At 51.3% G+C, this 24,840-nt stretch overlaps 1 protein-coding gene across 1 annotated transcript; it reads right to left on the minus strand.

Annotated features, from left to right (window-relative positions):
• Positions 1 to 256: 256 nt before the first annotated feature.
• On the minus strand, positions 257 to 22,275 carry SLC45A1 (solute carrier family 45 member 1). The gene is made up of 9 exons (XM_055582410.1): positions 22,143 to 22,275; positions 16,879 to 17,299; positions 16,100 to 16,192; positions 15,349 to 15,573; positions 10,253 to 10,995; positions 6,700 to 6,853; positions 4,820 to 4,996; positions 2,806 to 3,011; positions 257 to 646 (listed from the first exon to the last, which is right to left on the minus strand). Exons 1-9 carry the CDS (start codon positions 22,254 to 22,256, stop codon positions 377 to 379), a joined length of 2,403 nt encoding a protein of 800 aa, XP_055438385.1. The 5' UTR covers positions 22,257 to 22,275; the 3' UTR covers positions 257 to 376.
• Between the last annotated feature and the right edge of the window lie 2,565 nt (positions 22,276 to 24,840).

Here is a 24,840-nt window from a genome sequence, read left to right on the forward strand (position 1 = left end):
GTGCACCTTAGGGTGTTTCTAGCATTCCAGGGCATCAGCACCCACCCAAGTTGTGACAACCCCAAATATCTCCAGATGTTGCCCCAATGTCTTTGGGGCAGGGGGTAGGAGTGAGAGGGGGGTTCAGGGTTGCCTCTGGTTATATGTGTATATATAAATGACTCTTACAGTCCCCTGCCAAGTCCCTATGATGAGTGGCCCAGTGCCCAGGTGACCTATTGCCCCTCAGAAGAGCCACACTAGAAACCATAGGCTCTGCTGTGGCCATTTATTGTCTTATCACATATTTACATCCCAACAGGAGACCTGTCCTGCCTCCGTCCACCAGGGCCCCTTGGGTTTCCGCAGCCTGCCTGCTCCAGACTGGGGCACAAGCTCAGACGTTCAGCAGGAGGGGCCGGTGCTCCTCGGTGGTGGAGGCATCACTGGGAGGGATTTCATAGACGACAAACAGCGAGGAGTACAGGCAGCCCAGGAAGGACACAAGGCTGGAGAAGTACATCACCCCGTTGGCGCTGCCCACAGCCGAGGTCAGGGGACCCAGCACCAGAGACACCAGGATCTGGGCCAGGAAGTACTGGCAACTCAGCAGGGAGATGTCGACGCCCATTCCCCGCCGGGTGCCGTCCGCGCTGGACCCTGCGAACTGACCAGAGATGCGTGTCATCCAGACCAGGCCCCCTGAGGCCCGTGACCTGGCACCCCATGCCCGACAGCTTCCTATTTCCAGGCCCCCGGTGCACAGGGAGTCTGGCCAAGACTTTAATATTTGTGAACAGAGATGACAACAAGAAGAGGAATCCAGGACCAGCAGGTACAGCCGGGCACACAGGCTCTTCCCTGTCTCTCTCCTCTCAAGGCTGACCAGGCCACGCCCCCTCTACCCTAGCTCATCCCCTTTCTGAACCCTTGTTGCTACAATGCCTGGCACACTCAGAGACCCCCTCAGGGTCTACAGCACCTGCTCCTCTGGCCCGTGGCCTCCACCTTGGACTTCGGGCTCCCTGCAGCCCCACCGAGCACCACACTGGGGGATGGAGGACACAGGGACTCTGAGCAGAGCCACCAAGTGGTGGCAGGAGTGACCCTACCCCCAGCTCGGGCCACCCGCATCACGCAGACCATAGCTGGGTGCCACCTGGGGGCCAGCCTGGCCTGGTCCCACAACCAGATGTGGTCACCTCTGGGATGCTGCCTACCCCTCCCAGCCCCACCCAAGGCTCTGTCCCCACAGCCCAGCAAGGGGGGTCTGTGAATTGGCATCATGTGTGTCCTGGGGACATCATCTCGACCAGTGGGGCCATCCAGCCAGCTCCACCCTGATCCATCAAAAGTGGCCCGAGGCCCCACGTCCCCTCCCATGGGGCAGGGCCTCCCTCTACCAAGAACCGTGTATCTGATGAAGGGGTTCTTGGGAGCTGACAAGCAGGACAGTGACACTCAGGCCACGTGCATGGGTCACAAGCCAAGGTCTCTGTGCTGCCCTGGGGGAGAGCCAGCCCTGGGGCCCAGGCCTGGGGGACGTGATGAGGTCCAGGGTTAGAGGGGCTGCAGGAATGGCCAGTATCACAGTGGTCTTCAGTGCAGAGTTTTAAAATCTCAAAGTCACAGCCAAAGATCTCTGATGGGAATATTGCTTGATCACAAGAAGGAATGAGGCAGGGATTCACTCTGCACAGCATGGATGAACCTCAAAAACACGAGACTGGGAGAAGCCAGACACAAAAGGCCACATGTGTGATTCCATGGACGTGACATGTCCAGAACAGGCCAATCCACAGAGACAGAAAGCAGATCAGTGACTATAGGGGGTTGGGGGAGGAAGGCCTGGAGAGGTGATACTTGGAGGCTTCTTTTGGCCAGAGGTGGGGGTCGGGGGGATGGGGGTGAAAGAAAATGAAAGTCGCTCAGTCATGTCTGACTCTTTTGTGACTCCACAGACTATACAGTCCATGGAATTCTCCAGGCCAGAATACTGGAGTGGGTTCCCTTCTCCAGGGGATCTTCCCAACCCAGGGATCAAACCCAGGTCTCCTGCATTGCAGGCAGATTCTTTACCAGCTGAGCCACAAGGGAAGCCCAAGAATCCTAGAGTGGGTAGCCTATCCCTTCTCCAGCAGATCTTCCCAACCCAGGAGAGCCAGGGTCTCCTGCATTGCAGGTGGATTCTTTACCAACTGAGCTATCAGGGAAGGGCAGGCTGTGTGTGACAAAAATGTTCTAGAATTGATGGCATGAGTATGCTAAAAACCGCTGAATTGTACACTGGAAATGGGCGAATGCTATGGTTTTGTGCTGAATTCTTCCTCACTAAAGCTGGTAAAGGAAAATCCACCCTGAACAAAATATCAACTTTTACATAAAGACGGGATCTTTTTCCTGGTTTTTCCTTTGGCCTCTGACACCACCAGGGCGTGGCTTGGTCCTGTCACTTATCCTTTTTAAGTTCCTGTCTCTCGCTCAGTTTGGACTTCTGGCATCGATTCTCATTTTTTAAAAAAAACTGTGTTCACATATTATTGACCTCGTTCACAAAGTGTTCGGTGCTCAAGGCCCAGTGCTCCCAGGTGACCCTGAAGCCTGGCAGAGGGGAACCCCAGGGGGTGGGCCTCTCCTTGCCCCTCCCTCGCCACCTCCTGAGTCCCTGTGTGGGCAGCTTCCCTCTGGGGTTTATGCTCTGCTGATGCATCCTGATAATCTTCCCCTTTGAATGCGGCCCTGGAGCCATGCAGGAGGTCTGGGACCCTGCTCAGGTGAAGACTCACCTGGACGCGGGGCAGAAGCCAAGAAAGCCAGGGCACTCACCTGCTTGCTCTGGTAGTAATCGCACAGCAGCGAGTAGGGCAGGGTGCACAGAGTGGAAAACAAGACCCCGTAGGTGACACAGAGGGACAGAACCACATAAAGGTTCCTGGAGAGTGTGGCGAGCCCGGTCCCCAGGCCGAAGGCCAGGTACGCGATAAAATACAGCGTCCGGACGCTGAGGTGCTCCTCCAGCTTCTCCAGGATAGCTGTCAGGGGAGAGCAAGGTGAGCACAACCCAGCCGGGGCCCTGGGCACCCCCAGGCTGGCAGGTGAGCACCACCCCACCTGAACCCTGGCCATCCCCAGGCCAGCAGGCAGCTCACCCTCTACCAGAAGACCCACTCAGGGACCTGGGGAGCTCAGGGACCACTGATGGGGTGTCCAGATGGGTGGCAGGACCCAGGGGAGCCCCATTCACATCGGTCCAGGCCAGGCCCCCAGGTGCTGCAGCAGGTGAAGGGTCTTTGGGTAGAAAGGCCAGAGGCTCCAGAGTTTAGGGTTTAGAGCTGAGCCCTGAATTCCTGCACAAATCCTACTGCTTCTGCCTCTTTCCTAATGTGACGACCCTGACAGCCCCACCCCAGTGGGCCAGCCTTGAAGGACCCTGAGAGGCCTGGGAGCTGAGACTCCACAGGACACCCCTTGCAATGCCCTAGGCCAATTCCCCACGTCCAGGTGCCACCAAACACCCAAGCCCCCGGGGTCTGCCATTGAGAGCCAAGAAATTCTTTCTTAATATGGTCTCTTGACCCCCAAAGAAGGTCACGGTCCCGATGGTGGGGCTGGAACTCCTTACAGGGCCCACGGTTTACAGTTCTCAGGTGGAGTCCAGCCTGCAGCCTATTTCTGTACTGCCCGGAGCTAAGATGGTTTTTATATCTTTAAATGTTTAAAACAAACCCGAAGAAGATCAATAATTTGTGACATGTAAAAATTATACAAAATCCAAATGCCTGTGAATATCAGACAAGTTTAGCCAGAATTTAGACCCACGTGGTCATCACGCCTCGTCCGCCTCAAGGATGGCCCTGAGGGGCCCCAATGGAGCCTGAAAAGCCGGAAGGCTGGTTTCTCTGGCCTTTTGCTGAAAACATGGGCGAACCCCTGAGATGAAGTTTGGGGGCTGCACCCCCCCAAACTGCCCTGCCATGCCCCCACTGGGATGGCCCTGGCACCCTCAGGAATCCAGCACAGCGTCCTAGGGCCGTGGGTCACCCAGGGTCAAACCTCAGGGTCATCGCGGACTCCCTGTCCCCACCGCCCACCTCCATGTCACTCCACCCACCTCTCTGGTCTCCCCTGCACCTCCATCCCTTCTGGACCAGCTACCACATGAACTGACATGGCAAAGACTTGAGGGGGGCCGGTGGATGGCACACCCACCTCAGGTGACCTCCTGGTTTCTCCCTGGGCCCCACTTGGCCCTTGCCTGCAGGCCTGAACGCTCTGGCCAGTTGTCCCCTCAGGTCTGGACACACACCCTCCCCAAATGGCCCTGCCCCCGACTGACCCCCACGATGGGCCACTGAAAACGGAGGAAAAGACAGCGCTGTCTGCCCCCAAACTGGGCTGCTGTGCCTGCAGCTGTGAAGACACAAGCTTCCTTCACTGCCCGTCCTCTCGCCACCCTCCTGGAAGACCAGCACCCCTGCCGAGCCTGCCCCCCTAGCCTGCCCCCTACACCCCCCAGCCTGCCCCCCTAGCCTGCCCCCTACACCTCCCAGCCTGCACCCCCAGCCAAGCCTGCCCCCCTAGCCTGCCCCCTACACCTCCCAGCCTGCACCCCCAGCCAAGCCTGCCCCCCTAGCCTGCCCTCAACACCCCCCAGCCTGCCCCCGCAGCCAAACCTGCCCCCCCCAGTCTGCCCCTAACACCCAGCCGAGCCTGCTTCCCCCATGAGCCTGCCCCCACAACCTGCCCCTAACATCTCCCCAGCTGAGCCTGCCCCCACCCCTCCCAGCCTCCCCCACTCCGGCCGAGCCTGCCCCGACCCCCACCCCTGCCCCACGGGTACCTGAGTAGAAGGCAGCGCTGAAGGCGTAAATGCACATCCCCCAGCAGCCCACCGTGACACCGCTGTTGTACTTCTGATACGCTTCTGATGTGTGCGGGGCCTTGGGGTCCCCTTGAAACACCACTTCGCCCATGAAGTCCGTGTAGAAGAGCAGCATCCCCTCGAAGGAGAGCCACCCTGGGGGGGACACAGGTGGTGACCGCGGGGCAGGCGCTGGCTCGCTGCCCCCCCAGCAGGTGGTTGTGACCCACCATCAGTGCAGCACGTGAGTTTTGTCGATTCAAAGCTTAAAGAAGGAGGGACCTCCCTGGTGGTCCAGTGGCTAAGACTCTGAGCTCCCAATGCAGGGGGCCCGGGTTCCATCCCTGGTCAGGGAACTAGCTCCCACATGCCACAGCTAAAAAAGATCCTGTGTGCCACAGGTATAGGTCCTGTGCAGTCAAAGAAGTAAATAAACATTAAAAATTATTTAAAATATTTTAATAAAAATTTTTTAATTGTGTAAAAATAAATATAAAAAATATTTTTTAAAAATATGAAGGAATTACCTTTATCACCCAGAGATACCTCTGTTAAAATTCTGTAGGTTTCCTACCCTTCCTTTTTAAAAAATTATTTAGTTAATTCCTTGAACTGAGGCCCACCTGCATTGAGAGTGTGGAGTCTTAACCACTGGACCCCCCAGGAACGTTCCCCTACTTGTCTTCTTAAAGTAAACATATATCCTTATAACACATGCCCTGTCAAAGGTTTTGCATTCTGTTCTTTCTCTGAATCCTATCGCCAGGAGGAAGGTTAACCCCCACCTTCTCTGGTTTTCCACTCCCTCCTCTGCTGGGAAGAAAGAAAATGCCAGCAGAGATCCAGTCAAAGGCGGGGCAGGGGGTTGCCTGCTTACCTGGGAGAAGTACCTTAGGAAGGGCAATTGTTGATGGAAACCTAACTTGCTCTGTTACCGAAAAAACCATAGGGGTGCTTCCTCTGGTTTCCACGTCCATTTCTCTCTCATAGGGGAAGGAGGTGGTGTTTACTGGGCCTCTGGAACCCCAATAATTATCATGCACGTGTCCTATGCCATTAAATACTTTTAAGAGCCCCATCTTAATGGCAGCAAAATATTTCACACTGTGGATTCTCCCTGATATACTTACCCCTTCCCCCATTGCTAGGTGTTTACCCTTCTTCCCATCTCGGTCTTTGGCTGTTATAAATCATGCTGTGATCAATACCTCGTACAGGTTTGATTCATGATCAAACCTCTGACTACATCCTTGCAACAAATACCAAATAGGATCCCTGGGATAAAGGCTATGGGCATTTTTTAAGATTCTTGTCTGTTGCCAAATTGCCTTCTAGAAAGTCATTCTGCTTTACATCCCACAATTGTTTGAGAGCTTAGGTTAAGATCAGAGGGTCAACAGCCCAACAGTGAAGAGACCCTGGAGGGAATGGCATGCTAGCTGGGGCTTCTTGGTATTCAGCTGAAAGCTGAGCCTGTGAACTTGAGACCAGCCCCAGACATGTGTGTGTCTGGGTGTGTCTACATCTTGGCTCTAAGTGTCAGGGGTCCAGACTGGCTTAAGACACAAATTCCTCCAGAGGGAAAGTGATAGCCCACTTAACTGTGAGTTGCCTGAGGAGCTTTTGGTCCTGAGGATCTGGGCTCCGTGGAGACCCAGAGGACCTGGTTAATCTGGGAATGCCTGGAGCAGGCACCTCCCTGCTCCATCCCTACCTCATCCTGCCCCTGGTGGTGTCTGGGGAAGCCCAGCGGGTTGGAGAGGCCTCGGGGCATTCCTAGCCCTGGGTCAGGGCCTGTGCCCCACTGCAGGGCCACCCGAGGGGGGCACGACAGGCAGGAAGCTTTGCGGTGAGCTCACCCAGGAAGTGGTTGACGCAGAGGTGGCGCAGCGCCCTGGGCATGTTGCAGACGGTGAAGCAGAGGTGCCGCACGGACAGCGGCCGCCCCGATGGCTCGCCGCAGCCCGTCAGCTCGCTCTCGTATCTCACACCGTTCAGTAAAATATTTGCCACCTGTAAGAGAAGCCCCCCAAATCCCTCATCAGAGCACTACACCTCAGCCTCCCCAGGTGTGCATGTTAAGCCGCTCAGTCACGTTCAGCTCTTTGTGACCCCATGGACAGTAGCTCGCCAGGCTTCCCTGTCTTTCACCATCTCCCAGAGCTTGCTTAAACTCATATCTGTTGAGTCGGTGATGCCATCCAACCATTTCATCCTCTGTTGACTCCTTCTCCTCCTGCCCTCAATCTTTCCCAGCATCAGAGTCTTTTCTAATGTGTCAGCTCTTCGCATCAGGTGGCCAAAGTACTGGAGTTCCATGCGTGTGTGTTAAGTTGCTTCAGTCGTGTCCAACTCCTTGTGACCCTATGGACTGTAGCCCGCCAGGCTCTTCTATCCATGGGATTCTCCAGGCAAGAATACTGGAGTGGATTGCCATGCCCTCCTCCAGGGGATCTTCCCACCCCAGGGCTTGAACCCGCATCCCTTACATTTCCTGCATTGGTGGGCAGGTTCTTTATCACTAGCACCACCTTTTGCTTCAATGAGAAAGTGAATTAGGAACACAGACCCAGAGGCTGTGAGGGTTTGTCTTCCTGGACAGTGTGAACCGGGCACCAAACACTATCCCACTGTTCTCCGTCCACCCTGCTGAGGCCTGTGGTCCGAATGAGAGAAATGACCTTCTATCATATGACTCTATGACATTTTAAGAGACATATAACATTAGTCTCTTCAGAGTGGGGGCAGCTGAGCATGAAATCTCCCTTCGCTGTGCCTGCCTTTCAGCCACAGAGGGTAAGCTTGCCCAGTGTGAAATACATTTGAAAGAAAAGAAATACGGATTGGCTTAAATTCAGACATTATGAAGTCCCAACTCTTCCAGAAGAGAGGATGTAAAAGACTGATTTCAACATGACGGGTGGATGCCTGTCTACATGGGGGCTTAGGGGGGCCAGGGAGCCCAGGTAGGGAGCTGGGTACCCAGACAGCCCCACGTCACCAGCATTGAAACAGGGACAAGTGGGTTCAGGGCAATGCTCAGGGACAAATACATTCACGGCTCCATTTGCAGCCTCTTCCCAGAAGGACAAGCACCCCTTGGGGCTGGAGGTGCAGACACCAGCCACGTGAGCTGTTGGCTCTGGGAGGTACACATCTTGAGCGAAGAAAAGGTACCTTACTGTGGGTCCATGCAGGAGCTTGTGCTGGGGGGGGGGGGGGGCACCTGGATGCTCCAGATGGAAGAATGAAAAGGAAGGAAACAGCCCACAATGCCAGTTCTGAGGGCAGCCGCCGCGCCAACAGAGCTTGTCACCCCTAACTGCTGGAGCAAGACTTCACCTGACACCCCGTCCCCACTGAGCCCAGATGTGTTCGCACTAAGCTCATGATTTTTACTTTCCTGCCAGAACCGATTTGAAAATGGAATGTTTTAAAAGGACGAAAAAGAGACTTTCCACTAGAACTTAAGAACTGTATCCAGAAGCCAGGTGGGGCTTGGGGCAACTGGATAGAATGGCCCGGTACTGACAAAGGGCCTGATGAACTGCTCTCAGGTCACCAAGAGTGAGCATGACATGCCCCTGACCTGAGCACTTAGAGAAATCGCTTCCCTCTGCCAATGATGGGTTTCTTCCAGTGACTTTCAGTGCTTCAAACCCTTTCTGGATTGGAGCTGGCGGACACCACCCACCAGGGCCCAGACACTTCTCAGCAGGACGGCCACCCACCTGTGCAGAGCGCTTCCTTGAGGTGGGATGGCATTAAGTTTAAGATACAATAAAAGAAGGCCCAAGGATTGACTCTCGGTCACGCAAAGGAGGTGAGTCGAACTTCAGAATTTAACAGCATAAGTAACGTGAGAGGCTACCTCCCAGCATCTCTGGTGGGCCTCCTACAAGATCAGGTGTCTTCTCAAGCACAGGGTCAGGGGGCATGCCTGACTGAGATGAGGCTGGCACTTTCAGTCACATGGGCAATTGTGTTCAAGGGGGCGTGTGCAGGTCACTTGCTTCAGAACTGCCCTCCTGGGGGCCTGTGCAGGTTAATTTCTGCTCAGGAAACTCCATCCTCTGGGTTCCCTGAGGGCAGGGGGCGGGCCACAGGGCCCTCACATTTACTTTAAAAGGAGAGAATAACTCTCTCTTTTTAAGCCTTGATTGAATTTGTTACAATATTGCTTCTGTTTTAATTTTTGGTTTTTGGCCCCAAGGCATGTGGGATCCTAGCTCATCCATCAGGGATTAAAACCCACAACACCTGCATTGAAAGGCGAAGTCTTAACTTCCAGTGACTTTCAGTGCTTCAAACCCTTTCTGGATCAGAGGGACTAAGGGAAGTCCTAAGAATACCTCTCTTTAATATATTATTCTTTACAGCATCAGACTTTACTTTCACCACCAGACACATCCACAACTGATGTCCTTTCCTCTTTGGCCCAGCCGCTTCATTCTTTCTGGAGCTATTTGCGACTGCCCTCTGTTCTTCCCCAGTAGCATACTGGGCACCTTCCCACCTTGGGGGTTCATCTTCCGGTGTTGCATCTTTTTGTCTTTTCATACTGCTCATGGGGTTCTCACGGCAAGAATACTGGAGTGGTTTGTCATTCCTTTCCCAGTGGACCACGTTTTGTCAGAACTCTTCACTGTAACCCGTCTGTCTTGGGTGGCCCTGCATGGTATGACTCATAGCTTCATTGAATTACAGAAGCCCCTTTGCTGTGGCAAGGCTGTAATCCTCCTCATGGTCAAGGACTCTGAAAATGGCTAAAATCCCACATATTGGCTGGTGGCCTTGCAGCCAAATCCCTCATACAACACAGACAGCCTTCCGGAAGTTTCTCCGCTTTTCCAGAACATTCCGGCACCCTTTGGGATCCAGAGCGTTGACAGCCTCCCGGCTGGCCGGTTAAGGTTGCCCACCCAGGGAGGTGCCAGAAACAGCCACCAGGGTTTGCCTTTTGTTTCTGTCCTGTAGGAAGCCTGGGCACATTGCCGTGGGCACACATGGCCAAAGTGAGCTGGATGTGGTGGGGAAAAGACTAGAAATGACGGCAGCACATATGATGCTGAACTCACGGAACCACCTCTGGGCAAACATAAGGGTGTTTGAAAGAGCTGCCCCTTTGCTGTGGCCAGTTTCTTAGAGTGCTGCAGAGACCCTGAGTGTGCCTGGGCTCACATGGGCCCCAGAATCCCTGTACCGACTGGATGAAGAGCATGAGGCTACTGGGGCTGGGTGTGTCCTTGAGGCCCAGCCATTAGACCCAAGTCTTTCCTGATTGGTTCACCCGGATGGGCCGCGAATTTCCTTCCCCGTCATCTATCTAACTGAAGAGGGGGTCATGTGCATGGCGCCCTCTGACCCCTGGCTCCTCCCCCGACCACGCCCAGCCCCGACGTTTGCTTTTACCTGTTGACTGAAGGTCACGTTCCTTCTCCGGCTGGTGTCGGGGCCGCTTCCTCCGGCCGCATCCGGGATGGCCAAGGTCTGGGGTCTCTTCAGGATCCCGGCCGACCGTGGCTTGGAGGTGTCCAGGGAGCCCACCCTCAGCATGTCCCCGTCGGGGCCGGCAGCCAGGGTGACATCCCGCCGGTCCCCGAGGCCGCGGTCCTGGCGGTAGAAGCCGTCAGGGGCCCGGGGGAAGCTGACGCTGATGGCCTGCCTCGGGAGGCTGCTGGGGATGGCCAGGTAGCTGTCGTGGCCGCCCGTGAAGCAGTCGATGAGGACACTGTCGATGTTGGACGTGGCAAAGGACGAGGCAAACTCGTTGATGCCCGTCAGGGAGCTGTCTCTGCTGATGAAGCTGCCATACTTGGGCGTGAGGGGGCTGAGCGGGGAGATGGGGCTGGAGAAGCTGGCATAAAGGCTGGGGCCTGGGGGTGGGCAGGGGACCGTCTGGCCGGCACCCTCCTCACACAGGACAGGCGGGGATGGAGGCAGTGGGAGGCTGGGGCTCTTCATGACTGGCTTCTTCTCGCCTGGGGGCCGCAGGGGTCTCTCGGGGATGCTGACCAGGGTCAGGACGGTGGTGATGCTCAGGATGACAGCTGTGAAGATGTAGATGACCCGCAGCTGCCCGCCCAGGGCTCTCCCGAAGCTGGTTTTATCCCAGTGGATCCCCCCGACCACGTATCCAAACCCTCCTCCGAGACCTGGGGAGAAAATCAGCGGTCAAGTTTCCTCATGGGTTAGGGAAGAAAGCCTCCAAGAAGGTGCCCCCTTCCTTACTCGACTTGAAAAATCCACTCCAAGGACCTGGATGGATTTTCTGTCCCATCTACACCGCAAAGAAAAGAAGAAGAAAATGGCTGGGGGGCGGTCCTGGTTGCCTGCACTCAAGGGTCATCTGCCCTCATCTGTTCCCCTCTGCACACAGCGTTTTAGGAAGATCAGAAGTGGGTGTCGACTTTGGGTCACCTCTCCCCCTGAGGTCCCACTCCTCCCCCAGCTCCAGGACCATGGAAACTTGGAGACCTGGTCCCAGCACAGACCACGGCACGTGTGCACACGGGAATTCCAGGGGCCACCCTGGTCTTGCTTATCTGATGACATCATCCTCAGGCATGCCCACCATTAAGAGTCACCCCTAATGGGTCTCCTCTGGTGGCCAGCTGTCCAGGCCCTGGAGCCTTTGGGGAACAGCAAGTCTGCAGGGATCTAGTCCTTTCCTCTGATCTCCCTCACCGATTCCACGGCCTTGGGGACCCGGCAAACGGTCAATGTTTCATGCAACACAACGTAAAAATGTGGTTGAAGTCACATTGCCCCCAGCCAGCAGCAATGAATATTCTCACCTTCAGAAAGTGCTGTTTGCCCCAGCCCACCTCTGGGTTTCCAAAGATGTGCCCTTTGACTTTGAGTCCAGCTGTATTTTGACAAGGCTACTGGTTTACTCCTGGCGATGCACAGGAGCCTGCATCTGACCATCATGTGTCCTGGGCTACCCTCTGAGTGGGGAGACCCAGCCACATCAGGGGTCAGCCTTCTAGACAGAATCTCAGACATGAGTTTGAACAAGCTCCGGGAGTTGGTGATGGACAGGGAAGCCTGGCATGCTGCAGTCTTTGGGGTCGCAAAAATCCTGAGCAACTGAACTGACTGAGGTTTATCCACCTCTCTACAAATGATCCAATTTCATTCTCCCTTTATTATTCTTAACTTCCCACATTTATGGTCCTAACTAGCTTCCTCTCACCCCTTCTGAAGACATAGTTGCAGATTTGTGACCCTTAATCAAGGTCGGATTTGTGAGAACTTAATTTTTTAAAAAATAATCAAAGGGACACATCTGCACAGCTAAGGAACCACACACCAACTCAACAGCAAAGAAACAAACAGCCCGATTCAAACAGTGGGCAAAGGACTTGAATAGACATTCATAGACATGATCTGTGAATGGCCAATAAGCACATGAAAAGATGCTTAATATGACCGATCATTAGGGAAATGCAACTCAGAGCCACAATGAGATATTACTTCACATCCATCAGGATGGCCACTATTAAAACAACTTTTTAAAACCCAGAAAACAGTAAGTTGGCAAGAAAGCGGAGAAATTAGAACCCTTGTGCAGTGTTGGTGGAGATGTAAAACGGTGCAGCTCTTGTGGAAAATAGTATGAAATTCCTCAAAAAATTAAACATAGAACTATTGTCTGACCCAGCAATTCCATGTCTGTGTCTAGGCCCCCAAAGAACTAAAAGCAGGATCTTGAAGAGATATTTATACATTCATGTTCATAGCAGCATTATTCACAACAGCTAAATTGTGGAAGTAACCAGAGTCCATCAGAGGATGAATGGGTAAGCCAAGTGTGGTCTACGAATGCAACGAAACACTGTTCAGTCTTAAAAAGTAGGGAATTCTAACATACACCACAACACGGGTGAACCTTAAGGACATTACACTCCGTGAAATAAGACCCTCACCAAGACAAATTTGATTCCGCTCACAGGAGTTACTTCAAGTAGTCAAATTCATAGAGAGAGAAAGTAGAATGGTGGTTGCCAGGGGTTGGGGAGAGGGGAGATTGGAGAATTATTACTACTGGTCATGAGTTGGTTTTACAAGATAAGAACGTTATGGGGACGGATGGTGGTGATGATGACCCAACAGTGTGAGAGTATCACAGAACTACACACTTAAAAATGGCTAAAATGGTAAATTTTATGTTACTTGTATTCTAACATAACTTTTAAAAAGGAAAGAAAAAAAAATTAGACATGTAGAGATCTTCCTGTGCTTACAACAGGATTAAATCCTGATAAGTCCATCATAAGTTGAAAATATCATGGGCTGAAAAGAAATGCACTTAATACATACTCATATATCAAACAGACAACCAGCAAGGATCTACTGTGCAGCACGGGGAACTATACTCCAATATATATAGTCACTAAGTTGTGTCCGTTTCTTTTGTGACTCCGTGGATGGTAGCCTGCCAGGCTCCCCTGTCCATTTTCCTGGAATTCTCCAGGAATGAATATTGGAGTGAGTTGCCATTCCCTTCTCCAGGGGATCTTCCTGACCCAGGGATCAAACCCGAGTCTTCTGCTTGGCAGGGGGTTCTTTACTGCTGAGCCACCTGGGAAGCCCATATGTATGTATCTCAGTCTCTTAGTTGTGCATCTGAAAGTAACACAACATTGTAAATCAACTATACTTAAGGTTTTTAAAAAAGGAGAAAAAAAACGCACTGAATACACCTACTAAATACCATCACTTAGCCCCACCCACTTTAAACATGCTCAGATTATTTCCATTAACCTGCAGTTGGGCATCTAACACAAAGCTTGTTTTATAATAAAGTGCTGACTATCTCACATAACTGATTGAAGACTGTCCTGAAAGCAAAAAACAGATCAGTTGTAAGTGTAGGGATGTCAAACCTTAGTGGTGGCTGCCGCTGCCCAGCATCATGGGAGAGGCGTGTGTGCACGCTAAGTCGCTTCAGTTGTGTCCGACTCTTTGTGACCCCATAGACTATAGCCTGCCAGGCTCCTCTGTCCATGGGGATTCTCCATGCAAGAATACTGGAGTGGGCTGCCATGCCCTTCTCCAGGGGATCTTCCCAACTCAGGGATCGAACACCCACCTCTTATGTCTCCTGCATTAGCAGGCAGAACCTGGGAATCCCCATGAGAGAGGACTGGACTGCTTATCAGTAGCCTGGGAAGAGAGCAAAATCTAAACGCTTTTGTCAAAGGTAAAAAATCTTAAGTCAAGCCGTCATAAGTTGGGGTAAAAAGGTTTATACACACACACACATACGCACATATATATATATATGTATGCATGTAAGGTAAAAAATGAATTCCTTCTTCTGACCTTCCAAACCCTGCCTGCCTGGATCCATGCAGAAGCTCCCTGGGCCCACACGCATACAGTAGTGTAAAGAGAGAGTGATAAACAACTGCATTTTCTAGAAAAAGCAACTGAGGCTTGCAGAGGTCAAGCAGTTACCCAAAGTCCCACCATGAACAGGAGGAAAAACACAAACCTGATTCAGGATTTCAGTCTCCAGAGCTCAGACTTTCTAACTGCTGGGCCACCCAGTCTCTTCATATAGGCTCCCTATGTGTGACAACTTGCCCTTGGTTTTTAGAAATCTTTTCCATCACTATTTTATTTTTTTGGCTGTGCCACAAGGCTTTCAGCATCTTAGTTCCCTGACCAGGGATGTGAGTTCAAGGTTAATTCATCAGTGATATATACAAAATAAGGTGTCTTTAGACAGAAACACATAAAACAAGGTTATGTATTGATCCATTGACCAAAATGATGTGATTAGAGGTTTGCAGGAAACTAACCCTGTATGTCTCCATGGGGATTTGGGGTTGGCTAATTCAGGACTTATGGCAGTACACGAACAACAAGAACCAACACTATATAATAATACCTACACACAGCTATATACACACATATTCATACATAGCTACATACACACTTGTACGCATATATATCAACAATATCGTCCATTAAAAATAATGAAATAATGCCATGCACAGCAACATGAATGGACCTGGAGACAACCATACTAAGAGAAAAACAAATATCATATGATCTCACTTATATGTGGAGTCTAAAAAAAATGATAACAAATGAACTTATTCACAAAACAGAAACAGACCTACAGACATAGAAAACAAATGTGTGGCTACCTAAGCGGGGAGGAGACGGGGGAGGGAGAGATCAGCATTTGGGGTTAACATGTACACACTCCTATACATAAAACAGATGACGATAAGGACCCACTGTAGAGCACAGGGAACTACACTCATATCGTAATAACCTATAAGGGAAAAGAATCTGCAAAAGAATGTATATTTTATCTCTATATATAGTATATATAACTGAGTCACTTTGCTACACCCCTGAAAATAACACGACATTGTAAATCAACTATACAATGAAATATAGATAAGATATATACATCTGATGTGTGTATCATTGATACCTGTGGTTTGAGAGATGCACTTTCAATCACTTCCCTGCTCCCCCCTTACCTGCCAGGAGGGCGTGGATGTTCAGGCCCCGGTCCTGGTCGGCTGGGCTGCACACGTCCATCATGTACGCGTGGCTAGGGTTGTCGGCCGAGTCCGCGCTGAAGTCCATCAGCACCACGCCGCACACGGTGAGAAGGATGCCCCACTTATGGTCGCTGGCCGTGTCGGCCAGCGCCGTCCCAATGTCCCTGCCGTTGAGCAACAGCGAGAGGCCCAAAAGTGCCCCTGGGGACGGAGAACAGAGTCACCTGAGGAATGCAGATCTGCTGGCCCCGGCAGCCACCACTTAAGGCTAGAATCTTGAGGGCCCCAAGAATTCCTTCTTAATCAAACCTCAAACAGAGCGCTTAGATCAGGGTTTTTATTCCATCAAGCACAGCTGGAACGATAGAGAAGACTTTATTAACTCTCTCTCTCTCTTTTTATTTTTGCTGAGCTGCGTGGCTTTTGGGATCCCAGTTCCCCGCTCAGGGATTGAACCCCGGCCACAGGAGTAAAAGCCTGGAACCCTAACCACTAGCCACCAGGGAACTCCTCTATTAACTTGTTTTAGAAACATGTTCAGAGAGACTTCCACAGTTAACCTGGGCCAGGTTACAGGGTGCTCCCGGCTCCCACACCAGTGACATGAGCTGGATTATTGATTTTGGTCAATACTCTTTTAGATTTTCCCAAGAGAAAGCAGTTGGGGCCTTTTTTTAAAAAAATTCTTTCTTTCTTTCCATTTTATTTCGATGCCAAAACAACAGACCTATAGCCAGGACAAGAATGAAGGGGCGTCTCCTTCCAAACCTTGAGGTACATCGGTCACTCCAAGCACCCAACAGAGGCTGCAGTAGGAATCCTGAAACAGAGAAGGTCAGCGGTCAATGCTGGGGTCCCTCCCCAGAGTCCTGAAACACTTGCAGTCACCCATCTCCAGGGCATCTAAAGAATCAAATGATGAAACTCCAAGCCAGCAACAAAACCCTAAGCTAGAAAACAAAAGATAAACAGACTCTTGGAATCACTAAGCTTCTCCTTAAATTTTCTACTCAAGCCCCCATGAGGCATGGAGTTGCCATGACCTCCTTGGGAATCCGAGGAAGTGCAGGGTCTCTTAGACCCAAACTACCCGCCGCTGTATTGCTTGGGTCCTCCAGTGACAGCCTGGAGTCTACATGGTACCACATCCTCTATCTGATTCAGATAACATTGCTTAAAAGATGGGATCTGACCAGCCATACCTGGGTGCATGCTCAGTCGCTCAGTTGTGTCTGACTCTGCGATCCTATGGACTGTAGCCCACCAGGCTCCTCTGTCCATGGGATTCTCCAGGCAAGAATACTGGAGTGGGTTGTCATTCCCTTCTCCAGGGGATCTTCCCGACCCAGGGATAGAACCTGCGTCTCCTGCATTGGCAGGCGGATTCTTTACCTAGAGCCCCACACAACTGAGTGGGCTCAACTTTGGCTCCTCTCTTGTCCCTCAGTGAGGTTTCTGGAAGCTTCTAGGGAGGCTTCGGAGGCCGGCAGTCTGTGCAAGACTCACCGAGGATGGGGCTGATGAACCACACGAGGCTGTAGAGCTGGTCGGGCAGGCCCATCTGCAGCAACACGGGGGTCACGTAGGCTGTTTCCATGGCGTAGCTGAACTCAATGCCGAAGAGGACAGAGCCGTTGAACAGCAGCTCCCGGAAGGACCTCTGGGGGTGCAGGTCCCCGAAGTCCACCAGCTCGATTGGGCAGGGGGTGTTGGGGGGCGGGGGCGGTGAGGGCCGGATGCATTTCCTCCTCTTGGGGTGTCGTTTGAAATTGTTGGCCCGGTGGCTGATGTGCTGGGTCACGGACCCTGAGTAGCCGGTGACCGGGGGCCTCCAGAAGTCCTGGGGGGCCAAGGCGGGGAAGAGGGCCTCTCCCGGAGGGGCACTGCTGGCCGGGGGGATCATCGTAGGGGGAGCCGGTGGGTGCTCCTGTAGGGAAAGCCCAGTTGGGGGCAGCCGTCACCTGCAGGGCCTCTACTATCAGAGCGAGTTTATCGGGGTGGCTCTGCCTTCATCCCCTGGGGCCCTGCTACTCCTTCCACGTGGGAACGGAGTTCACACGGGGGCCCCTGAGAGCCAACACTGAGCCCCCAGAGTGCAGCCTTCAGTGTGGACGGCGCTCCTGGACTTGGCTTTCACATCAGGGCAGCCTACCTTCCCAAGGGGACAAGAGTTGGTCCTTCAGGTCCTTTAGCTTGTCCCCAAAGTACAACTCAAAGGGACAGTTCCCCAAACAGGCTCCACCAGGAGGGTCCGGCAAAGAACCAGGAGGAGTGGGGGCCACCAACAGCCCTGTGGCTGTTCTCAGGCCCCAAAGGACATGGGGCTCTTCTAGGACCTGTGGCTAATTTTGCCCTCCCCTGCAGGCCCCAGGGGAGCAGAGAAGGGTGACCAGGCACCCTGCGGGGGGAGGCAGGGAGAAGGACCCATGGGCACCCTGAGTGGTAGTACATGGTGAGGGGACAGCCCCTCCATCTCAGGATGGAGGGCCACAGTGGGTACCCTCCCTAACACCGGGGTTTATGGTTCTAAACTATCCTATACCAAGGATCTGAACCTAAGAGGAGCTGTATGAGTTTAACTCAAGTCTTTTCCTTTTACACCAACTGGACAAATGAATTTTCAGTTGAGCCAGGAGAACTGAGACTTTTGCAGTGTTTGAAAACGTTCTCTTTAAAGAAATAAACAGAACCTCCTGAATCCTGCATGTCACAGACAACACACTGAATAGGGATACAGTTTACAAAAAAAGAAAATGAGCAACAAGAAGAATTTGGGAGGGTGAGAAATAGATTTTCCTCCATCCTTAAGCTATTTTTTTTGAGGAATTGTGTAACACCCTCAGCCTCAGCAGAGAATTAGCAGGCTTGCGGACCTTACAGACTTTCCCACCCACTCTGTCCCCCACCCCCACCCCCCGGGGTTTGCAATCTGCACCCCTGGGCATCCAACAGTTTCCACTGCTTAGAAATTAATCTAGATTGTAAATATTACAGGAATAGATTCTAACTGGTTGACCTGTGTGTTTTAGCCAACGTCAATTTTACTAAGAACAGGGAGAGGAAAGCTGCTAAGATCAGAGGGAAAGAGACAGATAAAAACACAAGGGGGGGACATCCTGGATTGGGGTTGACCTCTCTGATGTAGCCCATTCCATCTGCCTCACAAAAAAGCAATGCCTGTTTCATTTAAAACACACACACACACACACACACACAACAACTTTTTGGCCTCAAGGCATGTGGGATCTTAGTTCCCTGACCAGGGACTGAACCCGTGCCCCTGCAGTGGAAGGGTAGAACCTTAACCACTGAACCACCAGGGAAGTGCCCTTAAGTTTTCCTTGGAATCCTTCCTGAGAAGTAGGCCCCAAACCTGAGATGTCATTCCCAACATTGATAGGTTTCCTAACAAGAACTCTTGTTATTTACCAAAATAAACAGTAGAGGCTTTCTTTCAAAATAGTTTTTAAGCTTTAGAAATGAGGCCCTTATTTCTGACTTTCACTTACCGTATGCCCTCTGTCAAACTCTTGCTAGTCAATAACTTCTTTATGAATCACTCTGAAATCTCTTGTTATGTCAGATTTGCACCCCAAACTCCTCCCAACCTATCCTGCCCACTCGGGGATTGTCTTCCTTCTCTTCAGAAGACACCATTATAGAAATGTTTTGTTCTATAGATGTCCCAGCAGGATTCAGAACATCATATTAATCCAACAAACTATCCATCCACCAATCCATCCATCCACTTATCCATCCTCTCTTTCATCCATTCATCTATCCAGCAATCCAATCATCCATCCAATCCATCCTTTGATCTACTTGCCCACCTACCTTCCTATCTTACCATTTGGCTGAGTACTGAATACCAAGACAGTGAATTTATAAAGATGAAAGAAAGACATAGTTCTTGCCCTCAAGTTAGGTGAAAGAGTGGAGGAAACACATTCTAAGCAGTGGGTTTCATCTATGAAAAGGAGCTCTGTGCACCAGCTGGGCACAGTGGTGGTCTGATGGTGAAACCCATCAAGAAGGGATTAGCTGATCAGCAAGATCTGGTAGGAAGTGGATTTCACACCAAGGTGACAGGGAATGACATAACCAGTCTGCTCTCATTTCTAGAAAAGGTTTATCTCATGACCTTAAAAAAAAATCCCACGCTCTTTTCTACAGTAAGAGCAGAGGTACCTAAGAACTATGTAGACAAGTAATACTTCATTAAAAACATAATCCATTTAGGAAGATTAAGTCAAGATTAAAAAAAAAAAATTAAACCAAGCATCTTGTTTATGTTCCTTACAGGTCTCACTCAGGCCCTTGTAAATAGTAAATACTCCAGAAAAATTGGTTGGTCTTGCCTTAAAAAAACCAGGTGGTTGTTAGCTATCCCTGGAGCTTCATTCATTAAGATGACAGAAATATGGTACTGATGAGCCTGTTTGCAGGGCAGCACTGGAGACAGAGAACAGACTTATGGACAAGGGCAGTGTGGGAGGAAGGATAGGGTGGCAGAGGACCTGCTGGAACACTGAAGACTGTCTCCTTAGAAGTCAGAGGAAGACCTTAGCCCAGGTGTGTGAAAGACTTAACCTGACTCCGGCTGTCTGGTCACAGCCTCACACCTGCCTCGCTGGCTAACTCCTCTGCCTCTCCTCCTGCCCCTGCAGGCACATGACACCTCTCTTTCCTGTTGGTATTTTACATCCATAAAGTGAACTTCAGTGAAAATATATTAGAAATCCTTTCATTTTAGAATGAAAGACCATGAGCCCAGTTTGGAAGAATTTTAGCCTTACATGCATAGGGTAGAAGTATTTTTTTGAAAAGGGGAAACTTTGTGACCCTCTTAAAATGGACAGAGGAGCCTAATGGGTTACAGTCCATGGAGTCACAAACAGCTGGACATGACTGAGTACACATGCTTAAAATGGGCTACTTAAATACCCCATGTCTCTACCTGTGATGCGACAGTTTCACCGTCACCTGCCCACCATCTCCAGCTTTAAAACAGAGCCTGCAGTCTGTCCTCACAAAAGGGAGACCCCCCCTTCCCCATCCTACTCTCCTCCTCCCTCATCTAAGTCAATATTAAACCTGAATTTGAAGAAAGCCTTCACTATGGATTCATTTTCAAGTTTCAGGTTTACCACTTTTATTTTAAAATACATATATTAAAAGTTGCCTGTGAAAGCTTATTCTAAAGTAAAGTGAAGTGGCTCAGTCATGTCCGACTCTTTGTGACCTCACAGACTGTAGCCTCCCAGGCTTCTCTGTCCATGGGATTTTCCAGGCAAGAGTACTGGAGAAGCTTGCCATTTCCTTCCCCAGGGCATCTTCCTGACCCAGGGATTGAACCCAGGTCTCTAGCATTGTAGGCAGACGCTTTACCCTCTGAGCCACCAGGGAAGTCCAAGCTTATTTAAGGACTGTTTAAAACTAATTAAAAAAATTTCATTTTTTACTGCTATTAAAAAATGAAAGTAAAATTTAAACTAGAAAATGGAATTTTAATACACTAACAAATATTCATCAGACATCTTGATCATACTATATTACCATTACTCAGACCCCCCCAGATCTGCACACATTCTTGGACCCCCACAGGTTGTATGCTGGGTCCACTATCCTTCTAGAATACAGAGGATGTTTCAAAGAATAAATTCATCAAGTTGATTAGGTAGCAACTGATTAACAAAGATAAACAATGTCCAGGTAATTTGAATGCTTAAAATTACCCCACTCCTTCTACTATTTTTCCAAGTTAATGTTTCAAGGAAATCTTCCCAGATCAGTGAAGGACTTTGTGGACTTCAGTGAAGTCGCTCAGTTGTGTCTGATTCTTTGCGATTCTATGGACTGTAGCCCGCCAGGCTCCTCCATCCATGGGATTTTCCAGGCAAGGATACTGTAGTGGATTGCCATTTCCTTCTCCAGGGGATCCTCCTGACTCAGGGATTGAACCTGGTTCTCCCACATTGCAGGCAGACTCTTTACTGTCTCAGCCACCATCTGAGAAAGGTGGACTTCAGGGGATGTATTTAGTGAGCTGGTTACTGAATCCTAGCCCACTTCTCATTTTTGATCGGTGGCAATCTGGCAGCCCATTGATCCCCAAAGCCCTGGTGAGGCACACACTGAACTTGAGTTTCATCAGCACCGGGTCCTACTTCCCTACAAAAGCTGAGAAAACACAAACATTATGGTAACCCCAGCAATAATTTATGAAGTTATTTCTTGTCGAGGGCAGGATGAACAGATTGCCATCACCCTCTCGTTTCAACCTCAGCAGGTTGCCCTTGACAAGAAAGCAGAAATCCTTGGTGTTCATCATAAACTTAACCCTGAGATGCTGAGAAAGGTTACACCAGGGCCCCAGCCATTCAGAGCTTTCAGTCGCTGGTGGGAGGTGGACCAGAAGCTGATGACACCTGCCCAGGTGACCTGGGAACAGGCCTCAGGCACCAATAAGCGCCGCGTAAGCCTGGGGGCAAATCCCAGTGTTTGATCTCTTTCCTTGCAACTGAAATAAATCTCACCCAACTGCTACCCACCCTTCTCAGGGCGGGAGAGCTCTGCACTCAGGGGGCGAGATGGGGGTGGGGATGGGGGCCTCCACTGACAGTTCATTTAATTAGACAAGAGGAACAAAGGTCTCCGTGCCAACCTCCAGCCCCAATCCTGGCACACTGATTACCCTGGGGCCTAAGCCGCGGCGCTCCCAGCACAGAGCCGGGAAACTGTGCGGAGGGCACAGGAGGAAATGGAGGTACCTGTGGTTCCAGCCAGGAGGCATCCCTTTCCGAGGAGGACGGGCTCCTGCCTGCCACGCGCTGAGCTTGGGTCCCGGCCCGGCCGCCCCCGGCCCGCCGCTGCTCCTGCAGCATCACCCCGCGGGGCGGGGCCGTGACGTCACGGCTGCATCCTCGCCGCCCGAGGCCGGTACCCGCAGAGCATCCTTAAAGCGGCACCGCCCGGCCAGGCGGGCGCCGCGGAGGCGCTGGACCTCGCGCAGAGCCCCTCAGCTCAGCCAGCTGCGCATCCTCCCAAGTTTAAAGGCCGGCAGGGTCTGCAATGAAGGCGCCAGAAACAGGTTTGCTATGACTTCTGAGCTGAAGCATTCTAACCTTGGTAGGTGTCTTCTTCCATGAAGAAAAATATTAAATTTTTATTTTACGGCTGTGTTGGTTTAAAGATGAGTATATTAATACTACATATTAAAACATTTCCCCTGCCTCGAAGCCCTGTGTGCTCTGGACCCTGCCCACTGTACAGATGGGATAAGTTGGTCCTGCCCAGAAGTATTATACTGCATTCATTTATTCCCTTAACACGTCTCAGGTGCTACTCTGTGCCGGCTCTACCCCAGGGACTGCAGATAAGACAGTGAAGAAACCAGCCAAATTTCCTGGCCCTGTAGCATGACATTGTCATGAAAGATACATTAAACAAGACAAAGGGCAGAAGATAGACGTCCCCGGAGAAGAGGCTTAGGGAGAGTGGCAGTGGGTTGGGGGTGGGGGGACTGCGGTTTATTTATTTATTTTGGCTGCACTGGGTCTTCCCTGCGCGCATGGGCTTTCTCTAGTTGCAGGGAGTGGAGGCTACTCTTGGTTGTACTGCACAGGCTTCTTATTGTGGTGGCTTCTTTTGTTGCAGAGCACAGGCTCTAGGCTCATGGGCTTCAGTATCTGTGATTCATGGACTCTAGTGCCTGGGCTCATTAGTTGCCGTGCAGGGGCTTCATTGATCCTTGGCATGTGAAATCTTCCCAGACTAGGGATCAAACCCATGTTCCCTGGGTGGTGCTATCCACTGCACCACCAGGGAAGTCCTGCGGTTTAAATAGGGTTGTTGAGGAGTCCCCCCTCAGATGGTGACATTTGAAGAAGACTCTGATGAGGTGAGGGGGTTAGCTGTGCTGGTGTCTGGGGGAAGGTCATGCCAGGCTGAGCAAATGCAAAGGCCCTGGGGTAGGAACTGGACTGAATCAATGACAAAGCGAGTAATTATTCAGCCTGCAGTGAAATCACAACACAGAAAGAGCTACTGGGGCAGGCGTGTGGCTCTAGGGAAGCTTATAAGAGGGGGATGTGACCTCGATGGGAGGGCTGGCTGTCCTTGAGGGAGTGACACTGGACAGGTCTGTTACCCCTGGGTGGCGGGGTCAGTGTGTGCAGAGCTCTTGCGACAGGAGGGCCCAGGGTAAGCTGGTGAGCCTGGGATGCAGCAGTGAGTAGGGATGGGCAGGAGAGGCAGCTTGGGTTCAGCCCACGGACCTTGTGGTCTGCTGTCATTTTTCAAGAATAAGAAAAAGCTTAGGTCCTATGCAGCAGGCTTCCCAGGTGGCACTAGTGGTAAAGAACCTGCTTGCCAATGCAGGAGACGCAAGAGACACAGGTTCGATCCCTGGGTCGGGAAAATCCACTGGAGGAGGACATGGCAACCCACTCCAGTTTTCTTCCCTGGAGAGTCCCATGGACAGAGGAGCCTGGTGGGCTACAGTCTGTGGGATCGCAAAGAGTCAGACTTGACTGAAGCGACTCAACCTGCATGCATGTGCATCAGAGTGGGTGACATAAATCACGTCCACATTTGGCAAAGATCCTGAGCTCAGAGTGGAAAGTGGATTGCATCAGGGCCCAGGTAGGGGCACCAAGGAGGAGCTTACAGAGCTGTCCAGGTGGGAGAGGATGAGGGTGGTAGTGGAGGGGCAGAGGTGGTGGCTGCCCAGGCACTTGCAGGTAAAACCAGGAGGACTCGGTGGCAGGTTGAGGCGGGCAGGGTTTGGGGAGGAGGGAAGGAGGGTCAAGAAGTTTCCAGCTCGAGCACCTGTGCGAAGGAGGGGAGGCTGCTCACAGGCGAGTCACAGGTCGCCTTTGAGGCGGGAAGAGTTCCAGGGCCTTTGAGGCACCGAGGCCACTAGAGATGTGGGTCTGGGGATCAGACAGTCTTTTGAGAATCACTTGCACACGGAAACTGAACCATGGACAGTGACATCACCAGGGAGGGGTATAGCACAGAGCAAAGAAGACTCATGGGTCCCTGGCCAGGAAGAGGGGAATGAGAGAACAGAGTCCATCTTATCATATCTCCAAACAGGAGTAACAGTTGGAAAAAAATACTGATGTGTTTTTTTATTTTGCATTTACACACAAATGACCTGCTATTTTGTTAGCTCAGTGCTCACAGCTGTCACTTATAAACCTCAACAGCCCAATAGCTTATTTTTGGCTCCTGTGAAGTCCAAGACTTCCCTGGCGACTCAGATGGTAAAGAGTTCACCTGCAGTGCAGGAGACCAGGGTTTGATTCCTAGGTGGGGAGGATCCCCCTGGAGGAGAGAATGGTAGTGTACTCCAGTATTCTTGCCTGGAGAATCCCATGGACAGAGGAGACTGTCCATGGAGTCACATAGAGTTGGCCATGACTGAGCAACTGGTGAAGTCCAAGGCGGTGTTTCTTATGGACA

Source organism: Bubalus kerabau, chromosome 5 (genome assembly GCF_029407905.1).
Source record: "Bubalus kerabau isolate K-KA32 ecotype Philippines breed swamp buffalo chromosome 5, PCC_UOA_SB_1v2, whole genome shotgun sequence".
Classification (NCBI taxonomy): Eukaryota; Metazoa; Chordata; class Mammalia; order Artiodactyla; family Bovidae; genus Bubalus; species Bubalus kerabau.